The 26,290-nt window shown below is 46.1% G+C and overlaps 1 protein-coding gene and 1 long non-coding RNA gene across 2 annotated transcripts in view; one reads left to right on the plus strand and one right to left on the minus strand.

Annotated features, from left to right (window-relative positions):
• The window catches only part of LOC141112871 (cadherin-1-like), a 76,661-nt gene that overhangs the window by 42,854 nt on the left and 7,517 nt on the right, over positions 1-26,290 (minus strand). The window contains exon 3 of the mRNA XM_073605975.1: positions 223-431. Coding sequence (XP_073462076.1) covers positions 223-431 — 209 coding nt within the window. The remainder of the gene's footprint in view (positions 1-222; positions 432-26,290) is intronic.
• LOC141112872 (uncharacterized) lies at positions 11,439-12,777 on the plus strand. The gene is made up of 3 exons (XR_012236654.1): positions 11,439-11,549; positions 12,157-12,417; positions 12,560-12,777. It is a non-coding gene; the product is annotated as an uncharacterized lncRNA (long non-coding RNA).

The following is a 26,290-nucleotide window of genomic DNA, read 5'->3' on the forward strand; positions in this document are numbered from 1 at the left end:
TATAACTGAACCCGGGCCCCATTACAGCTGCCCTGACTCTATGTACACCCCAACCCCACCGACATTGTACAGCTAAGGAAGAATATTTTCAGCATCAATAAGCCCCATTCAGTCTGGAACTTCCTCTACCAATGGTATTATTGGAGGTAGGAAGAGACATGGAAGGAAGACCCCCATCATTCATACAGCCTGACCTACCTGCCCCGTATATAGGAGGCTCACCTGTTTGTGGTGGGGGTGGCGTTTTCTCAGTATCACGGTGGTCTCAGTCAGCACATTCTTCCCCTCCAATGCCACAACACCCAACTCTTTGTGTCCATGAAGCTTCAGATGTTCCTTCACTACGACGGAGCCGTCAGCCTGAACTTCAAAGTGAGAGTCTTTGGATTCATAGCGTACCTTCGATTTCAGGCCGCAGGTAATGAAGTCCACTGAAAGATAAAAGAGGGGGAGGTGTGAGCATTGAGGTCATCCCACCACCACACCATCCGTCACGTCTATTCAATTCTGTATCTTCTCCTCAAAATGTTCAATTCACTAAAATGAATATTGTGTAGAATAGGAATTTTATATCCAAAGCTAAAACCTTTTTTTTTTTTACTTTTTGATAGAGAGGGTAAGGGTTAGGCCTCTGTCAGGCTTTTATTGCTATCTGTGCCCCACCCGGAGATACTCCCGCCCCCCCCTGTATTTGCCCGGTGTGTCACCAGGGCGGAGAGGTGAGGGGGGACAACCAAATGATTACAGTTGTCACCAGAACAGGAATACGGGGGGGAGGGGGGTCCAGTGAAGACATCCGCTCTCACTCTGGGGAGATTTCCTTCCATTTCCTGTCATGTCTCCAGAACAGCAAATTAAGAGGAATCTCCCCAACAAGAACCCCCCCCCCAAGAAAAAAACAAAACAAAAGACTATTGATGCACAGTAATTTAAGTACTTATTTCATATGACCCTTTTATTTCTAATGATCTGCAATTTATGGGGCTCATTTACTAATGAGCAGTCGCTCTCTGCGGGGTGTTTGCGCAAAAGCTTAGTAAATGAGGGGAAGCTTCACTTTGAAAAGAACACCCAATCAAATTGCAAGCAATGCAAAGAAAGTTAAAAACAAAACAAAAAAAAAGAACAGCACTTTTGCTTGCACATGACTGGATGATGGAAGTCAGCAGAGCTTCCCCTCATTTACTAATCTCTGGAGCAATTGCTCTTGCGAAGTGCTCAGTCTATTTGCTTTTAGTAAATCCACCCCGATGTCTCTAGAGGAATTATAAGAGGAGGAAAATCAATGCAATCATTCTTGATGTTGACTTTATTATATATGATGAAAAAACAAATGTTGATGTGATGCAGCCGATCTGTGAGATCTATCCGGGCGATCGGCGTGTCAGCGCCATGTGCTGCGCTTCTATTAATACGCAATGTTTTCCCCTGAAACCCGCACCTCCCCCTCCCAGAACCGGCCCATTCATTACTCCACGTGAAGTGCCACGGCTCTAATTACAAGGCGGACACTGGAAGGATTAGCAGTTCCATTTACTAAAAATAAGAATTGCAAAGCAGTCCTGGTTTTTAATAAACACAACGCCCTACAAAATGGAAGCACCGCAGTTTATTCATGTGTCAGGGTATGGGCAGGGCGTTTGTGTATATATATCTATATATATTTACACACACACCCATTTACTGTATACACTATATTACCAAAAGTATTGGGACGCCTGCCTTTACACACACATGAACTTTAATGACATCCCAGTCTTAGTCCGGAGGGTTCAATATTGGGTTGGCTCCGCCCTTTGCAGCTATAACAGCTTCACCTCTTCTGGGAAGACTGTCCACAAGGTTTAGGAGGGTGTCTATGGGAATGTTTGACCATTCTTCCAGAAGAGCATTTGTGAGGTCAGACACTTTGGACAATTTCATGCTCCCAACTTTTGTGGGAACAGTTTGGGGTGGAGGAACTTGACTGGCCTGCACAGAGTCCTGACCTCAACCCAATAGAACACCTTTGGGATGAATTAGAGTGGAGACTGTGAGCCAGGCCTTCTCATCCAACATCAGTGCCTGACCTCACAAATGCTCTTCTGGAAGAATGGTCAAACATTCCCATAGACACCCTCCTAAACCTTGTGGACGGCCTTCCCAGAAGAGTTGAAGCTGTTATAGCTGCAAAGGGCGGAGCCAACTCAATATTGAACCCTCCGGACTAAGACTGGGATGTCATTAAAGGTGATATATGTGTAAAGGCAGGCGTCCCAATACTTTTGGTAATATTGTGTATCAAACAGTTTTAGTATACTAGCTACTACATGCAGTACCACAACTCTCCTGCAGATGTCACTGTCACAGCTGGTATAACAAACAAACTGTTTCATGGTATATGTCAGCGCCACTACACCAAACTCTTCATATACAGTATAAAGAATGGAGGGAGAATGTGTGAAGAAGCATCTAAAGTCATTTTTTTTTTTTTAATGCTTGTCCTGCTGCCAAACGTTCATCATTCCCCCAGCAAGGGGATTTCTCTTTGCGGTTCTCTATTCATTCTTAAAATTGCAATACAAATATTAAAACAAAAAAAGGAAAACAATATAATTTGATGGATTCCAGCCAATCACCTAAATTATTTCATGACCTTTGAAAGGACAGAAAAGAAAACTAAAGGAGGTTTTTGTTTTTTTCAAATTCTTCCTGTTAATTATAAATGAAAATCACGTGAGCGTCCTGAGGCTGCTCTGTGTTATCAGGCGAGAGGTGTGCCCCATGTCAGGTACACAAGCCGAGACCCGTCCATTACAAACACCTCCAAATTCCTGCCAGGAATCCGTCCGCCTGATCATCAGAGCCCCACAAAGGTCACCATGTGTGATTATCACATATATCATATCACATATATATATATACAGAGCATCTGGAAAGTACTCACAGCACTTCACTTTTTCCACATTTTGTTATGTTACAGCCTTATTCCAAAATAGATTCAATTCATTATTTTCCTCAAAATTCTACAAACATCCCCCATAATGACAACGTGAAAGAAGTTTGTATGAAATCTTTGCAAATGTATTAAAAATAAAAAATGAAAAAATCCCATGTACATAAGTGTCACAGACTCCTCCCATCACAGACTCCTCCCATCACAGACTCCTCCCATGTACATAAGTATCACAGGCTCCTCCCATGTACATAAGTATCACAGGCTCCTCCCATGTACATAAGTATCACAGACTCCTCCCATGTACATAAGTATCACAGACTCCTCCCATGTACATAAGTATCACAGGCTCCTCCCATGTACATAAGTATCACAGACTCCTCCCATGTACATAAGTGTAGTATGGGTGTAACTTTAGTTATTGAATTACAAGAAACTTAGTAATAGTTTTAAGGTGATTACTATATATATATATATATTTCTATATATGTAAAATGTATGTTTCTGAGCTAACAGATGGTCATTCACAGAGGATCATTGTCTCTGAACCATTCTCTGGTTAGGCTTTGTTAGTACCAGACAAAACCAGCTTTTCGCGCCTTATTCAGCCTTTATAAAGTCAGACAATAGAGCAGAGGAGCGAACTGCGCTGAGGACGTAAGAGGTCCCAGATCTTGGACTGTCGGCTTCCAGAACTATCTGAAAACTCAGAAGTTGAGAGGTTCCCTGGATTGAATGCTAAATTTATCCTGTATTGTAACATCTGTAATACATCTTTAATCGAAGCTAAGTAAATCTCTTTTATTACATTCTTTGTTTTGTGTGTTTTAATCATTGCATTTACTGACCACATATCTAAAAGGGTAAATATATAAATGAATCTATGAATAAATGTAACACAATAAGTATCACAGACTCCTCCTATGTACATAAGTATCACAGACTCCTCCCATGTACATAGGTATCACAGGCTCCTCCCATGTACATAAGTATCACAGGCTCCTCCCATGTACATAAGTATCACAGGCTCCTCCCATGTACATAAGTATCACAGGCTCCTCCCATGTACATAAGTATCACAGGCTCCTCCCATGTACATAAGTATCACAGGCTCCTCCCATGTACATAAGTATCACAGGCTCCTCCCATGTACATAGGTATCACAGCCTTTCCTCAATACTTTGGTGAAGCTCCTTTGGCACCAATTACACCCTCAAGTCTTGTTGAGTATGATGCTACAAGTTTGGCACACCTATGTTTGGGCAGTTTCTCCCATTCCTCTTTGTAGGACCTCTCAAGCTCCATCAGGTTGGATGGGGAACATCGGTGCACAGCCATGTTCAGATCTCTCCAGAGATGTTCAATCGGGTTCAAGTCTGGGCTCTGGCTGGGCCACTCAAGGAAATTCACAGAGTTGACCCGGAGCCACTCCTTTGTTATCTTGGCTGTGTGCTTAGGGTGGTTGTCCTGTTGGAAGATGAACCTTCACCCCAGTCTGAGGTCCAGAGCGCTCTGGAGAAGGTTCTCATCAAGGATATCTGTACATTGCTGCATTCATCTTTCCCTCGATCCTGACTAGTCTCCCAGTTCCTGCACAGATGTCTATTGAAATCGCACCCGAAGCCGCCAAAAGTACTACAGAGACTACTTTTGGGAATCGGTGCGGCGTCACACTGATTCGGACGTGCCATTTCTGGCAATAGCCGCCGATTTGACATGTGGATTTGTCAAATTGCATGCCAAATCGCTCCAATGTGAACCTACGCTCAATGGGCTTCCTCTTTGGTAAGTATAGCATGTGTTCTAGCTGAAGTGACAACCTGGGAAGTTAAAGATAAAATCCAACATATGGCAGCTACAAAAGAAACCAATTTAAAGAAGAAGCCCATCATCTGATGAGGTCTACCTACGTAGTGCGTCTAATACCCTCAAATCAAAGGATTACAAGGGTTGTTTGTGTTTTGTGCTCTCTGCTAATCCTCTTCATTTAAATGTAATGGTTGGGTGAAAACAGAGGGTGTTCTCGGGACCCGCTCCCTCCGGGGATCTGGAGGTTTCACTATAATGAATCTTCTCTATGGAAGCTCTTTACATGGAGGGCCTATGGCAAACTTATAGCTAAGATGTAGCCACCACCAATATCCAAAGATAAACAGAGATCAGCCGTCCATGGGGGACAACTCCACACTGACTACAGCCGCTCAGGAAGATACAAAGAACTTTTTAGGGTCTCCTGTTACTTTCTGTAAGTGATGGGTTTGTTTAAAATGTACCTGTACTTGTACCAAATGTAGTGACATAAATATATACAAGTGAACATGTATTTTTCTACTACTTACTACCTTCCTACTACCTATGGCCAAAGGTTTTTGGATATATGACCATCACACCTAAGTATATGGTCCAAAGAATGTGCGAAGCCCTCCAAACGATTGAGTTTCAGGTGAAGGGTCCTGGTAATCCTCCATCATACAAAAACATTGTAGACAATTGTGCTCTTCCAACCTTGTGGTAACAGTTTAGAGCAGACTCTTTTCTGTTCCCCCATGACTGTGCCCCCCTGTGTACAAAGCCAACCCCATAAAAACATGGTGTAACCAATTTGGTGCCGAGGAACTCAAGTGTCTTGCACAGAGTCCTGACCTCAACCCTACCGAACACCTTTGGGATAAATTGGACGATAAATGTTAATGGCCTCCACAGAGAGCCCTCACCCCAACCCTAATGAACACCTTTGGGGTGAACTGAAATGAGTCAGGTCTCTCAACCAACATCTCCATAAAGACATGCTGTGACCAGTTTGGTGGAGGAACTCCAGTGTTCTGCACAGAGCCCTGATCTCATCCCTACTGAACACCTTCCAAATGAATTGGAATGCTGATGGTGAGCCAGGGTCTTCTCATCCACCATCAGTACCTGGCCTCACAAATGGCATAAATTGCCACAGATACCCACCAAAATCTTGTGGAAAGTCTTCCCAGAAGAACGAAGGACATTATTGTCACAAAGGGGGCAACTCAATATTAATGACCATAGACCCCTTCATAATAATGGCCATTAAAAAACATGTTTTTTTTGGGATGAAATGTCCAAATCCATATAGAGATAGTTTGACCAGATTGCAGTGGAGGAACTTGAGTGTCCTGCACAGAGCCCTACCCTCATCCCTACTGAACACCTTTGGGATGAATTGGAACGCCGATGGTGAGCAAGGTGTTCTCATCCAACATCAGTACCTGACCTCACAAATGGCATAAATTGCCACAGACACCCTCCAAAATCTCCTAACCCCAACCCTACTGAACACCTTTGGGATGAACTGGAATGAGTCAGGTCTTCTCAACCAACATCTCCATAAAGACATGCTGTGACCAGTTTGGTGGATGAACTCCAGTGTCCTGCACAGAGCCCTGACCTCAACCCTACTGAACACCTTTGGGATGAATTGGAATGCCAATGGTGAGCCAGGTCTTCTCATCCAACATCAATACCCAACTTCACAAATTCTGTTTCCATGATCAAACAAATTCTTAGAGACACTCCAAAATTTTGAGCAAAGCCTTCCTAAGAGAGTGGAGGCTTCTGTAGTCCTGACCTCAACCCTACTGAGAACCTTTGAGATGAATTGGAATGCTGACTGTGACCAGTTTTTCTCATCCAACATCAGTATGCGGAGGCCAACTCCATATTAATGGCCATGGCTTAGGAATGGGATCTCCAACAAGCTCATAGAGTTGTCAGGTGTCCAAACATTCGGCCATGTAGTGTATTTCCAAACATAGTAAATAAAGGAAACAAGGCAATCCCACCACAGGGGGCGCTATTCTGTAATATTTTGTGATGTTTCAGTCTACAGGTGAGAACAATACTTGGAACACTTTGTATAGGATGGAATTAGCTGCTTCTCTTATGAAATATTAATGTTCAGCTCTTTGTGCTCCATGAACGGGAAGTCAGATGCAGATGTCAATAACAAACAACAAATAACAGAAGCTGAGCTTATCCTAAACCCGATCTTACATCGGTAATAAAAGCAAAGAGAAAACGCATTCTGTATTGTTTTCAGCCTATTCAGGAGAGAGTCTGCCTATTGAAACAAACAAACAAAGTGGTTGTAAACCTCAGACATTGTGTGTCATTTCTGTCTGCTGCCTCCTTCCTCTGATATCTGCATGAGTCTCTTCTGACAAGTTTTCCTGACACCCAGAGATAAAAAGGTGACAGGGGAGGGATCTCCAGCACACAGACTGTGATTGACTTCCTCGGCTCTGTTCCTGTGTGCTGTGTGAAGGAGGGGGATCCAGGGGACAGGTCAGGGTCCAAAGGAGGACAGACCAGGTTCCAGGGGAACAGGTTAGGGCCCAGGGGGACAGACCAGGGTCCAGGAGAACAGGTTAGGGTCCAGGGGGACAGACCAGGGTCCAGGAGAACAGGTTAGGGTCCAGGGGGATAGACCGGGGTCCAGGGGAACAGGTTAGGGTCCAGGGGGACAGACCAGGGTCCAGGAGAACAGGTTAGGGTCCAGGGGGACAGACCGGGGTCCAGGGGAACAGGTTAGGGTCCAGGGGGACAGACCAGGATCCAGGGGAGCAGTCCAGGGGAACAGAGGGACAGGCCAGGGTTTAAGGTGGACAGACCAGGGTCCAGGGGAGAAGTTCAGGGTAACGGGTCAATATCCAGGGGGACAGACCAGGGTCCAGGGAAACAGTCTCACAGACCAGGGTCCAGGCGGACAGTCCAGGGTAACAGGGGGACAGACCAGGGTATAGGGTGATAGACCAGGGTATAGGGGGATAGACCAGAAAAACAGGGGGACAGCCCAACCATTAAGTCGGTTGAGAAGGTACAACGAGAGCCGAAAAGCCCACCTCTGAAGCACTATGAGATACAGAACCTGGAAATGCATTTACTATAAAAGAACAGAACCGCTGACAGTGGCCCCAGCAGTACAGAAACCTCTTTGGCGAATGCTGGCTTTGCCAAAATGCCATTCTGGGCCTAGGAACAGGGGCGGCCACAGACATGGCTTCTTATGATCTCCCTCACAAATCTCAGAGTTAGTCGCAGGTGTGGAGGGTGGTGTGAAATCAGGTGATCTGATAGCGCCACCATCGACGTACCGTCACATCCAAGCTGCCGCGATGGGACGCTCAAAGCTTCCCGCTGTAACCGGAGCTGATTGGCTGACAATACGCCACTTGTCTTGGCTTTGTGAGGCCCACACCAAAGTGTAATGGAGCTGCATTGGAGGCGGCACAGAAGAAGGTAAGAAGATCCAGGTGGGGGGGGGGGGGGGGTTTAGCGTGAATAGAGACGCGTTCTTGTATGTGGAGCTGTGAGGAGGAAGCAGAGCATGTCCTTCTATAACAACACGGCTCCGGCCCATTGTACACACACCAGCCGGGGGAAGAATGTAAAGAGGACCTGTCACCCGCACACAGCCTGCCATTTGTCTCATGAAAGAGGAAATAAAAAACAGATTTTTTTAAATTGGGCCCCAGAAACTGTAAGTTAAAATACTCAGAATATTACAGCGACTTTCCTGGGGAGCGATCCCCCCCTCTCCTCCCCCGCTGCTGGAATCATTGGTCCCCCTCTGAGCAGAACGATGGCTAAATATTAACCCTGAACTATAATTACCCTCCCACCCCCCTTGTATGGACGGTAACCACAAGAAATGGTGTCAGCCCTGCTCAGCTGTCTTTTGCTAAACTAACCCCCCCCCCCCCCGCCCCCTTATCTTCACAATATAAGGGGTTTGATTTAGAAACATAGAAATGTGACAGCAGAAGAAGACCGAGTAGTCCATCGAGTTTCTTTTAATTTTTGTTTTTTATTTATTGTTTTGTATTTTGTTAGCTTTGTTGTCTGTCTATTGATTTATGTTTATCCCAATCATGTTTGCAGCCATTTACGGCTGACTGTCCCACTACCTCTCATGGTAGTTTTGTAGTCCAAAGATAAGAACTGGGAGGGTGGATTCGTTTCTTTGAGATAACAAAGGCACACAATACAGGACAGTGCTGAATTTCTGGCAGGATCAACAGGGGTTTTTTTTTTTGCATTTAGTGAACCAAAACTTTCATGGCATTTTCAACACACCAAAAGAAAAAAGATTTGGGATTACATACACCTGGAAGCATTATTTATCTTTATCTTTGGGGGTGTTAAATAAAAGACCTCCTACAGCTTCCATGTCCCATCCCTTTGCTGGAAGAAAGAAAGGTGAGTGGGAATGTCTGGAACTCCCAGGCGGGATCAGCCAGGAATCATAGCAGGGAGTGGTGGATCGCTTTTCAGAGGCATTTGACATTTGGTGAGGAGGTGATTTTGGGTGCTGCCCGAATAACACAATGGGGGGGGGTTCTGCAAAGTACCCTGGTTGCGGAATATGCACAACCCTGTCTAGATATCTTTGCAGCTCGGGGGAGGTAGTGGAGGTGGGTAACAATGCAGCTCAACTGCCTATTTTTACCACCCCCACCTGCAAACAATACCTTATTGAAAAGATCACATTTGGGTGGAGCACCACTCTAAAGCCTGCTGTTTTTTAGAAATGAGACTCCGGCCAGACCTGAAATCCTCCCATAGAGTCACGTCAGACGACACGCATTTCCCGGGTGTCAGGAGGAATCCGCCATTCCTTTTGTTTAGCTGGCTGCTTGCTCATTAAATTCCTGGGATTGCCGGAATCTTTCCATTCTGAATGAGGCTGAAAATAGAGGCTGCTCTGTTCCCGGAACACTTCTGGAACCATTAAAGGTGAAGCAGCAGATCGCAGAGTCATGAGGACTTCACACACATCTGCTTTTCCTTGTCAATATTGTCACACCAACCCCGGCATTGGTCAGTGTCACCCATCACAGTGCCAACACATAGGAGGGCAAACCCCGGCATTAGTCAGTGTCACCCATCACAGTCCCAACACATAGGAGGGCAAACCCCGGCATTGGTCAGTGTCACCCATCACAGTCCCAACACATGGGGGGGCAAACCCCGGCATTAGTCAGTGTTGCCCATCACAGCCCCAACACATAGGAGGGCAAACCCCGGAATTAGTCAATGTCGCCCATCACAGTCCCAACACATAGGGGGGCAAACCCCGGAATTAGTCAATGTCGCCCATCACAGTCCCAACACATAGGGGGGCAAACCCCGGAATTAGTCAATGTCGCCCATCACAGTCCCAATACATAGGGGGGCAAACCCCGGCATTAGTCAATGTCGCCCATCACAGTGCCAATACATGGGGGGCAAACCCCGGCATTAGTCAATGTCGCCCATCACAGTGCCAATACATGGGGGGCAAACCCCGGCATTAGTCAATGTCACCCATCACAGTGCCAATACATGGGGGGCAAACCCCGGCATTAATCAATGTTGCCCATCACAGTGCCAATAGGTAGGGGGGGCAAACACCGGCATTAGTCAATGTTGCCCATCACAGTGCCAATAGGTAGGGGGGGGCAAACCCCGGAATTGGTCAATGTTGCCCATCACAGCCCCAACACAAGGGGGGCAAACCCCGGCATTAGTCAATGTTGCTCATCACAGTGCCAATACGTAGGGGGGCAAACCCCGGCATTAGTCAATGTCGCCCATCACAGTCCCAACACAAGGGGGGCAAACCCCGGCATTAGTCAATGTTGCTCATCACAGTGCCAATACGTAGGGGGGCAAACCCCGGCATTAGTCAATGTTGCCCATCACAGTGCCAATAGGTAGGGGGGGCAAACACCGGCATTAGTCAATGTTGCCCATCACAGCCCCAACACAAGGGGGGCAAACCCCGGCATTAGTCAATGTTGCCCATCACATTACAATATCTTTTGATATTTTCTTGCTCATTATTACAATTACCTGTTTTTGATCCCCCATATCTAATATTCCAATGTATTATCAATCACTCTTTCTTTCCATTTTAATCAGCATTATTCAGGCGCTGTCGGTTTGCTTTTCGGCCCTTGCGTTGTCCCCCGGCATGGGTAGGCTCCACACATCTATGCGTGGAGCCATACCATGGATGCCTGGGGATCTGCTGCACTCCGTCATCCGCGCATGCGCTGGATGGCGGACCTTCGGATTCGCTACATTGGCGTCCCTCTTTCCGTGTCGGCGGCGCTTGGACGTCTGATGTCACCGTGCCAGCCGGCGAGGTGGCATCATACGCCACTGCGCTGGGGGAACGAGCTTTAGGTGATAGTATCACCTCCTTTGCTGACACTTGTCAGCAGTGGGAGGTGTATCGCCTAGCTCAGGGATATGCAATTAGCGGACCTCCAGCTGTTGCTAAACTACAAGTCCCATCATGCCTCTGCCTCTTGGTGTCATGCTTGTGGCTTTTAGAGTCTTGCTATCCCTCATGGGAATTGTAGTTCTGCAACAGCTGGAGGTCCGCTAATTGCATATCCCCGGACTAGCTGATACCGCCCTCCCCTCTATGCCCAGACATCTCTGATCCACCAAAACACCTACAGCCCTGAGGTTCTCCGCCCTCTATGGGCGGGTTACACCTCGCAATCAGCTGGTTTATAATCTGCCAACACACCAGTCTCCTCTCATACACCTTTGGTGTGTCTTGTGGAGCAGGTGTATGCAGAGTCTCAACTACAAAGTAAGCACTGGCTATCATGTTCTTTCTTTCTTTCTTTCTTTCTTTCTTTCTTTCTTTCTTTCTTTCTTTCTTTCTTTCTTTCTTTCTTTCTTTCTTTCTTTCTTTCTTTCTTTCTTTCTTTCTTTTCTTTCTTTCTTTCTTTCTTTCTTTCTTTCTTTCTTTCTTTCTTTCTTTCTTTCTTTCTTTCTTTCTTTCTTTCTTTCTTTCTTTCTTTCTTTCTTTCTTTCTTTCTTTCTTTCTTTCTTTCTTTCTTTCTTTCTTTCTTTCTTTCTTTCTTTCTTTCTTTCTTTCTTTCTTTCTTTCTTTCTTATACATGGGCCCCAAACCCCCTCTTTGCCATAATGTGTCAACATGCCTGTCAGTTCCATACTCGTGGATACAACAGAGCATAGGTCCATATATATGAATTTAGCATTTTACTCTATAAAACTATAAAACCTTCTCTCTCCCCTTTTCCCCCTCCTTCCTTTTTGAAAGTAGCATATATTGAGTTTATCCAGCTCCTACAACTTTCTATATAGGCCATGTTTCCTGTATATATAGATTTATGTACCAAAGTTCATTTGTAGTATAGCATATCTGACTATGCATTATTCTTGTACCATAGGATTTGGCATAGATATCCACTTAGCCGTTCCTTGTGGACCGCATAGGCCGGATGCATTCTATGACTCTGCCTGTGTCAAATGCTGTTACCCATGAATATTGAGATGGGACAACACTACCAAACGATGGTTTGAGTTTTCAATCCACTCCAATCCTTTCTCCTTCACTACCTCTAAAATTTGGGAGATGAATACTGCAAGCATTACACTCGGAACATTGTGTCCTCCTTGATTCTTCTAAACAACTATAAATGGTGTAACAAGTGAGTTTGTTTTTTGTTGGTGTGTCAATATTACCAGTTATCATTTTTCCCCAACCAACTCCTGTATGCCCCCTAAACTATAAATGTCCAGGATTTTTGTACTCTGTTTCTAAGTATATTTTTACTTCTTATACACTTGCAGATTATATTGTATAACTGCACAGGAAATTCCCTGAAGAAGGAATTCACGTTTCATATATTCCGAAACATGTTGGATCTTCCATATGTATCATTCACGTATGAGTTCTTCATGTGTAGAACCTGTATGTAAAGGATCTTTTGCAGTTTCTGTACATTGGATTGTTTTTAATTTCCTACATTTTGTGATATTTTGAATAAAGTTTACAATTTTTATATAAATTCTGTCATCCTTCACCTTTATACTTTTCTTTACTGTTTGGCTCCCCCCCACACATAAAATCCCTGGGGTCACCACCCCTCTTTTGGGGTCCATATTTTCTCATCACAGTGCCAATAGGTGGGAATATAGTTCTCTGTAAGATAAGCTCCCTCTTGACCTGGACCTGATATGAATGATGAATGGACTTTTCTTCTCTCTTTTCATGTGACAACACTGAAGAAATGACACTTGTCTACAATGTAAAGTAGTGAGTGTACAGCTTGTATAACAGTGTAAATTTACTGTCCCCTCAAAATAACTCAACACACAGCCATTAATGTCTAAACCGCTGGCAACAAAAGTCAGTACACCCCTAAGTGAAAATCTACAAATTGGGCCCAAAGTGTCAATATTTTGTGTGGCCACCATTATTTTCCAGCACTGCCTTAACCCTCTTGGGCATGGAGGTCACCAGAGCTTCACAGGTTGTCACTGGAGTCCTCTTCCCCTCCTCCATGATGACATCACAGAGCTGGTGGATGTTAGAGACCTTGCGCTCCTCCACCTTCTGTTTGAGGATGTCCCACAGATGATCAATAGGGTTTAGGTCTGGAGACATGCTTGGCCAGTCCATCACCTTTACCCTCAGCTTCTTTAGCAAGGCAGTGGTGGACTTGGAGGTGTGTTTGGGGTGTTTATCATGTTGGAATACTGCCCTGCGGTCCAGTCTCTGAAGGGAGGGGATCATGCTCCTCTTCAGTATGTCACACTACATGTTGGCATTCATGGTTCCCTCAATGATCTGTAGCCCCCCAGTGCCGGCAGCACTCATGCAGCCCCAGACCATGACACTCCCACCACCATGCTTGACTGTAGACAAGACACACTTGTCTTTGTCCTCCTCACCTGGTTGCCCCCACACACGCTTGTCACCATCTGAACCAAATACGTTTATCTTGGTCTCATCAGACCACAGGACATGGTTCCAGTAATCCATCTCCTTAGTCTGCTTGTCTTCAGCAAACTGTTTGTGGACTTTCTTGTACATCATCTTTAGAAGAGGCTTCCTTCTGGGATGACAGCCATGCAGACCAATTTGATGCAGTGTGCGGCGTATGGTCTGAGCACTGACAGGCTGACCCCCCACCCCTACAACCTCTGCAGCAATGCTGGCAGCACTTATACGTCTATTTCCCAAAGACAACCTCTGGATATGACGCTGATCACGTGACCTCAACTTCTTTGGTGGACCATGGCGAGGCCTGTTCTGAGTGGAACCTGTCCTGTTATACCGCTGTATGGTCTTGGCCCACCGTGCTGCAGCTCAGTTTCAGGGTCTTGGCAATCTTCTTATAGCCTAGGCCATCTTTATGTAGAGCAACAATTCTTTATTCAGACCCTCAGAGAGTTCTTTGCCATGAGGTGCCATGTTGTACTTCCAGTGACCAGTATGAGAGAGTGAGAGCGATAACACCAAATTTAACACACCTGCTCCCCATTCACACCTGAGACCTTGTAACACTAACGGGTCACATGACACCGGGGAGGGAAAATGGCTAATTGGTCCCAATTTGGACATTTTCACTTAGGGGTGTACTGACTTTTGTTGCCAGCGGTTTAGACATTAATGGCTGTGTGTTGAGTTATTTTGAGGGGACAGTAAATTTACACTGTTATACAAGCTGTACACTCACTACTTTACATTGTAGACAAGTGTCATTTCTTCAGTGTTGTCACATGAAAAGAGAGAAGAAAAGATTTACACAAATGTCACTGAGGGGTGTACTTACTTTTGTCAGATACTGTGTGTGTATATATATATTTATATATAGAGTATATATATTTATGGAAGAAAATGTAATAATGATAAAATAAACCCACTTTAAAGCTTCTTTTACACGGGCACAGTGGATTGATTTTCAGATGGCAGTTTAAAGCTGGTTTACAGAGGGGGGGGTAATTCTGCCACCCCCCGGAACACCTGATTTTCCCTCCCCGGGGGGAATTTATACTGAGCTGCACCTGCCATGGCGGTGTTTGGCACGTGGTTGTGGTCGGTCACATTGACTTTAATGGGCGGTTTGGCAGATGTGAAGATACAACTAGCGACACGAACCCGCTAAACTGTGCCATCTGGTGGTGGGGTAAACAACAGACATTGGGGACGCTACGCAGACGCAGGAAGGGATCCAAGAGCCATAAAAGTGGGATATTCTTCCCGGATAACCTCAGAAAAGCGAAACGCAGAGCCTCAGTGTGAATGAAGACTATCGCTGCCCCTGGCTGTATATAGCAAATATTTTATATTGACAACAAAAAATCCAAAATGTTATTTTTTCCACTTCAAATATAATAAAGAAGTAACAGAGAAGGAAAAACGCACTGATGTCCTTTAAATATGGTGGCGGGCGGCTGCGGTGAGACCTCTGCCTCCTTATAAGGACGCGGCAGGCAGGTTGCTCGGGTCTGGAGATGCTTCCAGGGTGTTTGTCTTGTCATGTCTCATGTCGCTCGGTCAGCCCCGCCGCTGTTTCAGGTGAAAGGATGACATCATCACCAGCAACCAACACTTAGCGAAGGTGAGTCAATGGAAGCCAGGGAGGGGGAGGGGGAGGATATCCAATCTCTTTCATCACAAAAGTGAAAGTTCTGAGCTGCGACTTTATAGAAGATTTATCAACCAATCACTGAAATCTCACTGGAAAAAAAAGTCACTTTTATTATCTTTATCTGGTGATCCTGCCATAAAGGACGCTGTGCAGGAAGTGATGCCATACAGGAAGACGCACCAAAAACCCGTGTACATGCGTTTTTAACCACTTCCATACCGGGCCTATTCTGTCTCCTCTCCTACATGTAAAAATTACTCAGAACCTCCAAACATTATATATGTTTTTTTTGTAGCAGAGACTGTAGGGAATAAAATGGCAAATGTTGCAACTTTTTACGTCACATGGTGTTTGTGCAGGAATTTTTCAAACGCATTTTTCTTTTGGGAAAAAGAAACAGTTTCATGAATTAAAAAAAAAAAAAAAAAACAAAGCAGTAATGTTAGCCCAATTTATTTTGAATAATGTGAAAGATGAAGATTCGCCGAGTAAATAGACACGCTTCAAACATTTCACGCTTCAAAATTGCGCACACTCGTGGAATGGCACCAAACTTCGGTACTTAAAAATCTCCATAGGCGACGCTTTAAATTTTTTTTCAGGTTACCAGTTTAGGGTTACAGAGGAGGTTTAGTCCTAGAATTATTGTTCTCACTCTAGCAATCGCGGCGATACCTCACATGTGTGATGTGAACGCTGTTTACATATGTGGGCGTGACTTAAGTATGAGTTCGCTTTTGTGCGCGAGCTCGCGGGAACGGGGGCACTTTACTTTTTTTTTAAATGTTTATTTTACTTTTATTTTTTCACTTTCTCTTAAATTTTTTTTTTGGATCACTTTTATTCCTAAGAAATGTAAACATCCCTTGTAATAGGAATAGTGGTGACAGGTCCTCTTTATAGGACCCCCCCCCCCTCAGGCTGGAAAGACGGAAATCAAAAAAATAAATAAACTCTCTCGGCCTTTCCAGCCGAGTCCCCGGCTTTGTTTACATCCGCCGACCCGGACGTGATGTCATAGCCTCGCACCCGGGTCTCCAAGGGTCATAGAGATGTCTGAGGACCATCTGGTCTCCAGACATCTCTATGATCAATTTCCGACGGCGACCGATTCGTTCTCTGGCTCACTGATCGCATGGGGGCGAGCCTGGAGAAGCACCGGAGGGCCTGTGAGAACGATCAAGCAGCTGAACTACCGATATGATCGTTCTTATGGTGCACAGAATCACCGGCTGACCCATCATTAGGATATCATCACTCAGAGTCCATGACGTCACATGACATCCTCGGGCACCTTTCCAAAAAGCGCATTGCAGGAACCTGCAGAGATGAGACTCATAGGAAGTAATGTTACATGGAGTGTAAAAAACGCACAGATGTGAAGCCCAATGCTGGCCATAGACGGGAAGATTCCACACTGAGCGACATCCATGGAGGAATCTCTTGTATGCTGACAGCCACCCACCCGCAGCTGCCTGAATACCCCAACATTGGGAGAAGCTGATTGGATACAGTCACTGTTCAGGGAACTTCTGCCCGGCTCCTCTGAATTGTTTACCAATCAGTCGGGAGATGTCGGCAGCTCCACCCACTCTTCCCATTTTGGACAAATCATAAGCCATGTATGGCCGACCAAAGCTTGGCCCGTCCATAGATTTACAGAATAGGGGGCCCGAAACGCGTCCCCGCCTTTTCATTTGACCGTTATTGGTGTCACCCTCAGGTATGTCCCAGCTACCAGGCAATGGGGTGATTCCCCCCCCCCCCCGATTTTTAGTCTCACTTATTCTGCTGCGGCACCCATAATGTAAATAAATTCGAAATCCCGCAGGAGGAGTGAGACTCCTAGAAGACGAGGCGAATGGAAGGACTTGGAATGAGAATTGATTAAGCCGCATTTATTCAGACTTGGAACGACGCCGCGCATTCCCCACAGCCTTCTCTTCATTTCATTATCACATTTATTATGCAAATCTCCGGGGAATGCAATGAGGAGACGATCGTTTCATCCGATCCAATTATTGAGGTGGAGAGCCGTGATCTGTGCGCCGGGCCCAGCCAATGGCGGCTCTCCGCCTCAATGTATCATCTCTATATTGCTCTCAGGTGATGTGGGGTTCATTCTCTGTGACACCCCAATATAACGCACTTCTCAGTGACACCCCAATATAACGCACTTCACTGTCGCACTGCAACATGTGGCTTGTGGAGCAACGGGGCAAAAAATGGTGTAATGCCAATCCATTCCAAACGATGGCGCTGCCTGACCACAATGCAGCAAATGGGCCCTTCACCCACATCGGAACCCCCACCAACACCGGAACCTTCCTCAGGGTCACAGACTGAGCTCTGGGGGTTCAGTGAGGCCCCAAAACTTGTCCTTTTTCTGAGAGCCTTTTTTTTCTGTGAGCCCCAATAAATGGCAGAGGTTCTGTACGGAGTGTTGTGCGTTTTTCTGGATTTAGAGGTTTTCATTGCTGTGTGTCCCCTCCGAGGAGATTCATCTTTACAGATGTGACTGGAATATTATTATTAATATTATACAGGATATATATATTATTATAATACAGGATATATATATTATTATAATACAGGATATATATATTATTATAATACAGGATATATATGGATTGGCTGCACAGCATTTTACAATATAAAGGGGGACAGTACAATTCCATACCGGAGGAATCAGAGGACCTCCTCCAATATGGACCCCGCTTACATTGACAACTTTTTGAGGCCTTGTTTACATACCACCGGCCGAACGTGACCCACTCACCTGAATGCGGGTACACTGCAACCGCGGTAATGCAGGCGATAAAATACCTCCTCACCATCTGTCAATTGCCCTCTGAACAGCGATCACACAAATGTAAACAAGGCCTAAGGGGGTTTCCTCTGACTGTAGAGATTTCCCCTCACATCTTGTACATCTTGTGGTGTGACTGGAACAGGAATTGGAGGGAAAATGTCTCACCTATTACAAATCTACAAAAAGTCCGCCGTTCCTTCCTCCTTCCAAAACCAACCGATCATTTTCCCTTTCCCATTCATGTTATGTGGAGATCTGCAGCCAGTGCAGAGCAAAACGCCCCCCCTCTCAGGCCCCCTCAAACTGCCCCTCAGCGGCCCCCCAACAAGGAAATACATGATTTCTATGGAGCTACTTCATAAACAAAATGGCCGCTGGCCTTGTGGTTCAGTCAGGAAAACACAATGTGATGGCGGATAATGAACACCAAGACTGTGCGATAGTCAGATTCACTGACACAGCTTTCCCCCAAATCTGAGGGCTCCCCTGAATCTGAGCCCCCCCCCCTGAATCTGAGCCCCCCCCTGAATCTGAGCCCCCCCTGAATCTAAGGGCCCCGGGTACAATTTACGGCTTGGGTCCTGCAGGAGAAGTAAAGAAGGGTGAGCCACTCCCCTCCCACACAGAGAACCGCCATTAAATATTGATGGTTGTCTGAGTCAGCTCCTCGTACACATCGTACTCATCGCTCACATTCTAAGATAAACAAAGCAGGAAGTTGTCAGCCATTCTCTGCAGATATTCAGGTGTCTGACACAACAATAGACAACCGCCGGCTGCCAAACATGGCGTTAAAAACCTCACCACCATCATCTCTGCTACTTCATCGTTTATTCACGAAGAGAGACATCGGGGGCATCATGTCTGCTCTAAGCAGGAGCATCATGCTTGCTCTGCAGGGTGACACCAGGACAGGAAGTAAGGAGAATCTCCCCCCGCGGGGACACAGAAAGCAGCAATATATCTGAACCCAGAGGAAAAGAAGGCCCTATATCACTAAGCTTACAATCACTTGCCATGTAGGTATCAGTGTGACACCAGGACAGGAAGTGAGAGGAATCTCTCCACTGGGGACACAACAAAAGCAACAAAAACCTGACACAAAAGGTTCAATAAAACTTCCAATATAAATGGGACACAGATTTACCATAAAATGATTTTTATAAAGCGACTTTAAGTTGATATTGATGTTGCCTCTCAAAATGGGAACCCCCATCACCCCTCCTGCCATTTATAGGAGCATTCGTGGTTTGCCTCAGTTTGTGAAGAATTAATGACAGATTCTTCTATTATAAACCAACACAGAAGTGCGCACACCTCATGTATGCTGACAGCACGCCACGCATGTGTGACAAATCAGGATATGTGCACTCCCTTTAAGAGAGTGCTCCTAATCTCAGCTCGTTTCCTGTATAGAAGACAGAGAGTGCTCCTAATCTCAGCTTGTTACCTGTATAGAAGACACCTGGGAACCAGAAATCTTGCTGATTGATCGGGGATCAAATACTTATTTCACTCATTAAAATGCAAATCAATGTATAACTTTTATGAAATGTGTTTTCCTGGATATTTTTGTTGTTATTCTCTCACTGTTATCATAAACCGACCAATAAAATTGTAGACTGATCATTTCTTTGCCAGTGGGCAAACATAAAAAATCAGCAGCCAATCAAATACTTTTTTCCCTCGCTGTATACTGTACCCACCTACAATACTGTCTCACCCTTGACTGGGGGGGGATCTCACCCTTGACCCGGGGGGATCTCACCCCTGACCCGGGGGGAGGGGGGGGATCTCACCCCTGACCCGGGGGGGATCTCACCCCTGACCCGGGGGGGAGGGGATCTCACCCTTGACCCGGGGGGAGGGGATCTCACCCTTGACCCGGGGGGGGGGGGAGGGATCTTAACCCTGACCCCGGGGGGATCTCACCCTTGACCTGGGGGGTTCTCACCCCTGACCCCGGGGGGATCTCACCCTTGACCCGGGGGGATTTTACCCCTGACCCTAGGGGGGTCTCACCCTTGACCCTGGGGGGGATTTCAGATAATTCCCCAGAATTTAAAGTGATGACCAGGAGGGAGGGAATCATTCATGCGCTGGATCTAGAAGTGAAAATTCCTGCGGCCTTCCCTGACTCTGATAAATGATATTTCAGATGACCTTTTCTGGGCGGCTCTCTGCTGAGAAAAGTAAAAGTGTATCAGTCACCCAGAGAAGAATTTTTGGATAGTACAGAAGTACAGATAAGCGAGTTAACTGGAACCTTGGCAGCGGCGATCTGTGGGCGGGCGAGGCCGGGCGCTGCGGGTTTATCAGGATATAGAAATACAAGGCTGTAGATTGCAGGCCGAGGCCGATCCTGGGAGATCAGGCTCTGTCGCCATTGAAGGCCACACAATCAGGTTGCTGGGATGCAGCTGAGGAAAAGCGTTTAAGCAAATAGCACCCCGCCGATCGCCTGCCTGCATGTTGACAGAAGCCGCCATTATCCGGGAACCTGGAAAACATGACGGAAGAGTCACCTTGAGGGCTGAATCTAGAAGACGAGGCGAGGAAGGCTTCTGTGACCTGCTAGGCCGCAACATGGCTGACCTGTTATTATCTTGTTTCCATAGGCCAGAATGTTCACATTACAGGGATGTGATTTGGACCTCTGCAGTTCTGCAATGCGATTATGTAGTGTGATGGTGGTTGCAGTTTTTTGTGATTTGCATATTCTATGAAGCACACTGTTTATCACACTGTACATTGCACCAAAGTAGCACAGGACCCCCCCCCCCCAAAGTCACATCTCAGCCATACTACACTGAGCGGGCACCATTAGAAGCAATATGGTTTTCATTGTCATGCGATTCTGTGCAACCCAAGTCACATCTGGAATCACATCAGTGTGGACTGGGCTGGAGGATTTGCTCACACACTGAGTGTCCTGTGTTTACACAAGAACAACGCAGGTCACCGCAAGTGTTTTCTATGTGCCCCATTCACACCACAACACAGCTCTGATGTGCGGTACCTGCTGCATTGTTCCCCACCGCGCCGCATGTCACCGTCTGTCAACGCAACCAAGTCAGCATGAAGTTTAATGAAAAGCATGTTGTGACACTTCAATAAGGTAAAAAATGAAACAGTGTGATGCACTAAAGCAGCAAAACAGCGCATTACACCCCCCCCCCTCGCCAATGGAACGCAATACAACCCCCCCCCTCACCAATGGAACGCAATACACCCCTCCCCCTCGCCAATGGAACACAACACACCCCTCCCCCCCCCTCACCAATGGAACGCAATACACCCCTCCCCCTCGCCAATGGAACGCAATACACCCCTCCCCCTCGCCAATGGAACGCAATACACCCCCCCCCCAACCAATGGAACGCAATACACCCCTCCCCCCCTCCCCCACCAATGGGACACAACACACCACGGCCCGCACCGGGAACAAATACTCAGGAGGCCTGACATCTTGACCCCCCCAAATGTTGTCAATAGTGCCCCATTCACTCCTAGCGTGAGCGGATCCGGGATATTTTTACATGCGACTTGCAGTACAGAAGCAGAAATGTGCGTTTTTCACCCCACAGAGAAAACGTTTTTTCACATTAACGTCTATAATGCCAAAAATGCGCAATTCTTCCCCAAATACAATCCTGTATGTTTTGGAGGTTCATAAGACAGGTGATAAATGACGGAACGCTCAGGTGTGACCAGCCCATAGAGAATAATGGGGTGATTACTTGGACATATTACACTTTGAAGGAGTCGGGAGCCTATAAAAGAAGAGTAATAACTTTACTGGTTGCAGAAACTTCTTCCTCTGACACTTCCGGGGGTGTCGGACGCCTGCGCCCTCCATTGCACGCTGCGCTTCCACCTGCCAGCCCCTGCAGTGGAGGCACACCAGTGACCCAAGAGCTAGCAGTTAAGCCACAGCTCAGGCATCCGACACCCTGGGAAGTGTTGGGTCCAGAAGATTCTTCAGCTGGTGGTCCTCTGTGAAGTTGGGGGGTCCAGCGATGGGTCTGGGGGGTATTACTGCTCTTCTCTCACTGGCTCTTCATGTGATAAGAACCCAAATTGTACCCAGCGGAGAATTCTCACTGCTGCCCGGCCATATCCTTGGCATTTACAACGTTTCTTTGCAGCCCCAATCTTCTTCCTTGTAAAGTCCTCCAGATGTGATACAAGTGAAGACACGTCCCGTTCCAAGCAATCGGCACCACTTCTAATGCTCAGGAATGTCAGACGGAGCTCTTAGGAGGTGGGGGGGCAAATAAACCTGCTAATTGTCTCCTGTACACACAATGGACACCCCATGGAGACCAAACCTGGGCCTCCAAACATGTTCTCCTGACAATATTCCACCGACTCCTTCAACAAATGTCAATATTTCAATATTATTATTATTATACAGGATTTATTTAGCGCCAACAGTTTACTTAGCTCTTTACAATATAAAAGGGCGACAATCCAGTTATAATACAATAAAATACAAGAGCATTAAGAGGGCCCTGCTCAGAAGAGCTTACAATCTAATAGGGTGGGGCGGGTGGATTCTGACAGCCGAAGGTGCAGGCTGTCAGAATACAATAGCCGGCAGGGGTGATTCTTTCTTCTACACTGTTTAGTAATGGAGACTCTATTAGATTAGATCTATTGTTTTTTTCAATCGACCTTCTTTGAGGTGGATGTACCGACAGGGCGAATTTCAACTGATTTAACAGGAATTTACATAAATTCAAGCCATGTTCATCCGAATTTATACTCCCTGTTCCCAATCCAGCGAGATTCCCCCCCCCCCCCCAAAGCATCAGAGGAGGCTCTGAACATTCGCTGCCAGACTCGCCATTCAATATGAACTCTCCTCAGGACTGGATGGAGGGTGTACAGTGCATGGAGTGTGAAAATCTGCAACCTCTCCTGTAAAATAGCAATGTACTTCCTGTGCCTACAGACTTCTTCGTTGTAAATCTCTAGTGAAGGATCATTTACAGCACCGCTGCTACTTTCCCAAGATTTGGAGTGAGATTGGGTGATGAGGTCACTATTGTGCTGATCACTGTTCTCATTGCTGGAGGGGAAGCTGTACCTGAGGAGCCGCAGTACAAGGATCTCCCTGCTCCTCCTGAATTCATTCTGTGGATCTGTGCTTCCCCCACCTCTCCTGCTGCTTCCTGATCATTACCCCAACAGTCATTGGGGGGGGGGGGGGGTAAAAGGCTACAGCTGTGTTTCCAACTAATATATAAAAAAAAAATGATTTCCTGTACAAAGAGTAAAACAATATCATGAAGTTTTACAGCCAGTAGGTGCGGCTGGTGGGGAGCGATCGAGAGAAATCACAAATATTCCCAACCCACAGAGGAACATGCTGAGCTTTCCAAGATGCAGGGGGGTTGCCTTTAATTCTTAATGCCCCCCCCCCCCCCACTATTGGCACCCGCAGAGCATTTTCACATGTGCTAAATGGCTCCGTTACCCATATTTCCCAACTTCTCCTCTGTTTGGCTAGAAAAAAACTCAGTTTATCAAGCTCAGTAGCTCAAGCTGAAATTTACATACAAAAAAAATGTAAAAGAAAGTCAAAAATATTTAGCAGTGCTGCTGCATTCTTTACAATAGTTGCACCCCTCCCCCCCCCCCCCGCTACAAGTTGTGCTACCCCCCTCCCCCATCCCCTACTGTATATACTGCAGTATATTTGAACCTAAACGTTAAAACATATTCCCCCAGACTATTGACGTACAACGATTGAACAATGTGAGGATGGTGGGAGGAATAAAGCTTTATGGAGGTGATTTTATCTCGTCTTTCAAGTGGCGGCAATATCTGAATGTCCTATCAGACCCATCGACTGATATCACCCCCAAACTGGTCTGTACCCATCCCCCCCCTCCAGCCGTGACACTTGGCCTGGATTATGATCAATTATCATTATCAGTGTCTCCCAGAGGCTCACAATGTAGCTGATCCGGAATCTTCCATACAAATGTCTCATTTTATAATGTAACATCATCGAACATCATCTATGACTATCTCTCTATCGATCGATCTCTCGGTGATGGTGTACGATCGGGGATTTTTCTCTATATCCCATGGACGGGAATGTCACTGGACTGGTTTTCTCCATATTTTCCGTGGCGGCCCATGGACACACCCCTGAGGGCGGCGGGCCTGTGATAACATGCCGATCTACACCACAAGTCAGGAGGAAACTTATCACAATACAAGGTGTGGAAGGACGAGCTGACTGCGATCTCTCAGGACAGAACGTTCGATATACAGCTCTCTCCCCGAACGAAACTGTCCATTGCGGTCCGTGCCTCCATGCTGGGCCTTGTAGTTCCCAACATCGGGAGTGCCATAAAGTCTGGACATACACATGCTGATAAACAATCGATCATAAATCATTGACCTGGTCCCTCCACACAAGAAATAACACAACCAATGATTATCCGATGAAAACAATCGTTCATAGAAAGATCCTCCATTATGACCCTTTTTCACACAGAAGCGCCGCTAAAACAGGGCTAAAGTACCGGTCGTTATCGTGGCGCTTTTTGGGCGATAGCGGGGCAGTTTTTATAAGATCAGGAGACAATGTGACCTTAAAAAAAAATCCAGAAAAACACCCGTTTTGTGGCGCTTTAGAAGCGCTTTTAATTCATTTCAATGGGGAGGGGCATTTTTTGGAGAGCTTTTTACAGCGTTCTCAACCCGCCCCAAAGATGCTGCTTGTAGTACTTTGTCTAACGTCCCGCCAGCGCACCGCCCCGGTGTGAAAACCCCCATTCAAATGAATGGGAGGCAGTTTTCAGTCGCTTTTCAAACCCGCCCCAGTATGACAGAGATCTTACTACAATTAATTCCTAAATGGTGTAAATCTTTGATACAATTGTTACTGAGAGCGATCGATTGGGGTTTATTTACTAAAGGAAAATAGACGGTGTACTTTGCACAGTCCAGAGCTTAGTAAATGAGGTGAAGCTTCACTTTGCAAAGAGTATCCAATCACATGCAAGGAGAATAAAAAAAAACAGCATTTTTGCTTACAGATGATTGGATGATGGAAGTCAGCAGAGCTTCCCCCCATTTACTAAGCTCTGGAGCAATTGCTCTTGTAGAGTGCAAAGTCTTTGGTAAATCAGCCCCACTGTGTTTATTTACTAAAATCTGGAGAGTGCAGAATGTGGTGCAGCACGGCAGCCAATCAGCTTCTGCCTTCAGCTTCTTCAGTGAAGCTTTGACAATAAAACCTGGAAGCTGATTGGCTTCGTAAGGCGCCGTTCACACCGAGGCGGCCGCAAAGTCGCCCTACTCCGGCACATCGCGGTTTCAACGCGGCTTGCAAAAGACTTCTGTAATAGGAGTCAATGGAAGCCTCTCCGAAGTCGCCCCCAAGTAGTACAGGAACCTTTTTGTAAGTCAATCGCTCCGATTAGAACGTTTCCATTGCACTGTATGGAGGGCGACTCGCCCCAGTGTGAGCCGAGAGGAAATCTTCTCCCCCCAGTATACTGTGTATAGTTGTGCATTGCATTGTGTTCAGTCTGATCAGCCGTGATTGATTCGTCATTCATTCGATATGTTCCCTTTTATTGGAAGCTTCCATTGAAGTGCTCAGAGGAAAGGAGGAGCGTCATATACATGGTCCAAGGCTGACTACGTGACAACTAACAGGTGACAGCGCCAGTGTGCCCCTCGTAGTCCTCCCCGCCCCCAATAAATCCACATAAAGACTCAGAAAATATCCGTTCTCAGGGTCCTCCTCATCGCTTCTGCCCAATGAAAATAAGTATGAGGAGCCGGCAACATCCATGTTCAAATCTTTATTCACATCTACGACTGCGGCCATTGGCCGAAACGCATAAGCTGCTTTTATCTTTTATCACCTTGTAGCGAATAAAGATTTAAACACTGTTGTCGGCTCATTAAACTTATTTGCATTGAACTAATAACTAAAAGATTGTAGATCAGGGGGAGGCAACCTGGGGCCCTCCAGCTGTTTGTAGAACTACAAGTTCCATCATGCCTCTGGGAGTCATTGTACCTGCCAGCCTTGCAATGTCTCATGGGAAATATAGTTCCACAACAGCTGGAGGGCTCTGG

The sequence above is a fragment of the Aquarana catesbeiana genome, linkage group LG11 (genome assembly GCF_042186555.1).
Source record: "Aquarana catesbeiana isolate 2022-GZ linkage group LG11, ASM4218655v1, whole genome shotgun sequence".
In the NCBI taxonomy this organism is placed as follows: domain Eukaryota; kingdom Metazoa; phylum Chordata; class Amphibia; order Anura; family Ranidae; genus Aquarana; species Aquarana catesbeiana.